We start from the raw sequence: 2,123 nt of genomic DNA, 5'->3' as shown, positions 1-2,123 counted from the left end.
TCGTTACAATTTGAAACCCTCAACAAAATTGTTTCAATCTAGACTAGTGTTTGTTAGCCTAGATATCTTCAGTGTAAGGTGTCCTCTATTATTTATTATGGTTAAAATTTAAAAATTCCTATCATTTTAATCTTTTTAAATTATTGATTATATTTGTGCAGGTCCACCACCGGTACACCAGCTGATTAGAAACGACAAGACTGAAAAAGCCCCAACTGTCTCGGTTTCGAGTGCGGCAACATTTTCCCCAGTTCTCAGACCAGAGGATGGTCATCGTGGAATGGATTCACCTCATTCGCAGACGGGTACGTGTTCCAACGAACAACAACCAATTGTTTTTTTATCCAAATACATTTTCTTTTCTCTTTTGTTTCTTCTTTTTTAATTTTTTGTTTGTTCATCATTTCATTATTATTATTAATAATTAAACATCATAACGAACCTCTCTCTTTGTGCTGCGTATTTTAACACAAATACGACGACCGATGATGACTATGACGATTACGCTGACCAATCGTAATAATCCTTCGTATTATAGGTCTTTTGTTACTTTTTTTTCTTTTTTTTTTTTCTTCTTCTTGTTTCTCTTTAAAACGTGTGTGTGTGTGTGTTTGATCCTTCGACCAACCTCGGGGAAATGTTAAATAAGAATATTGAAAAAAAACAAAAACTCTGCCCACCCCCCAACCCCGTAAGAAATTTATGTTGATTTTCTTCTATCCGTGCCCTGATCGATAATTTGATTTCGTTCGTTCTCTCACGAGTAGTAGATCTATCTACGATTAGTTGGTAAAATTATTTTGTTATACTTTTTTATATTTATAATATCTTTTTATACAATTGATTGTGTTTGATTTGTGTACTCGTCGTCGTCCGATTTAAATTTAGATTTTTGGTGGGAGAAAAATGATCACAAAAGAGTGGAGAATGATTATTTAAAAGATAACAACGAGTCGTTGATTAACCAGTTAAGTGTGTGTTGACGACTATATCCGTCATGGAAGAATGGCAGAATTTTGTGTTTTCACGGCTATATCCGTAATGCGTAAAATTTTCATACAATTTGATATTTAAATTGTAATTCTGGCGAAAATTAAATTATATTCGTTAAGGGGTTACATGGGTTTACACCGGGAAAAAATAGCATATTTTCAACAATTTTTTTTTCTATATAAAAAATGGAATTCTTATTCAAACTTTTTATAGTATTTAAGATACATATTTAAAGAACATTTTTTGAATTTTTGGTTAAAAAATATTTTAAACTCAGCCATTGCGACGTCATTTCCGGTGACCCCACCGAAAAAAAGTGTTTTCGCGTTGAYAGCAGAACTTATAAATGGTGGGGGTTTTTCTGTTGAAAAAATAGGCTCTTTTAGTGAATACTTAAAACTAGAAACTGGACGAAGGAAAAAGAAAAAAATAGAAATTTGGATTTTTGGCAACGTTTTTAGCAAGAACATTCAAATTTCGCTACAATTTTCACCACATTTTGGTTTCTTAAAATTCGATTTTATGAAAAAAACGAAAATCCTTCTTCCAAATCCTTGTCAATAGTATCAAGAAGACGTGTAGCAAATTTCATGAAAATCGGTTAAATAGTTTTCGAGAAATCTTGACAACCACTTTAGAAAAAGCGTTTTGAGAAAAACGCGTTTAAAGATTTGAGTGCTTCTCAAGGCTCTATCTTTAAAACTACTACTTCTATCGACTTCAAAATTCAATACAATATTCTAGATGAGTTGTAGAATTGAAAACAAAAATTTTTTTGAAAGTCCCACACCCATGTAACCCCTTAATATTAATATGTTTAGAATGTTTAGGGGTCAGGACGAAATAAAATAAACAAATGAAAATTATAGATAATTTGAGTTGGACACTAGATCTTTGAGTATCCCGATTTTAATCTTGACGTGTCATAACCAAAAAAACAAAGTATATTAGATTCTCCATTTGCGATGATGTCCTGGATGTCTAACCAAAGAAAAAAAAAAAACAAAAATTTTTGTTTGTTTGTTTGTTTGTTAAATATTTGATTTTTTTTAAGTTTTTCGTTAATTATGTGTAAATATAGCTTTACGTTGATCCATTGTTTAAATATTACTCATAAATTCATTCATTTT

General features: G+C 31.0%; 1 protein-coding gene across 5 annotated transcripts in view; it reads left to right on the top strand.

Moving 5' to 3' along the window:
- Positions 1–2,123, top strand: part of LOC106789379 (nuclear factor 1 B-type) — a 94,522-nt gene that overhangs the window by 74,032 nt on the left and 18,367 nt on the right. For all 5 annotated transcript variants that reach the window (XM_014753536.1, XM_014753533.1, XM_014753532.1 and 2 more), the window contains one exon: positions 162–305. In XM_014753536.1, coding sequence (XP_014609022.1) covers positions 162–305 — 144 coding nt within the window. The remainder of the gene's footprint in view (positions 1–161; positions 306–2,123) is intronic.

Source organism: Polistes canadensis, unplaced genomic scaffold (genome assembly GCF_001313835.1).
Source record: "Polistes canadensis isolate GaletaPanama2010 unplaced genomic scaffold, ASM131383v1 scaffold_181, whole genome shotgun sequence".
Taxonomy (NCBI): domain Eukaryota; kingdom Metazoa; phylum Arthropoda; class Insecta; order Hymenoptera; family Vespidae; genus Polistes; species Polistes canadensis.
This window is presented reverse-complemented; position numbering and strand designations above follow the sequence as displayed.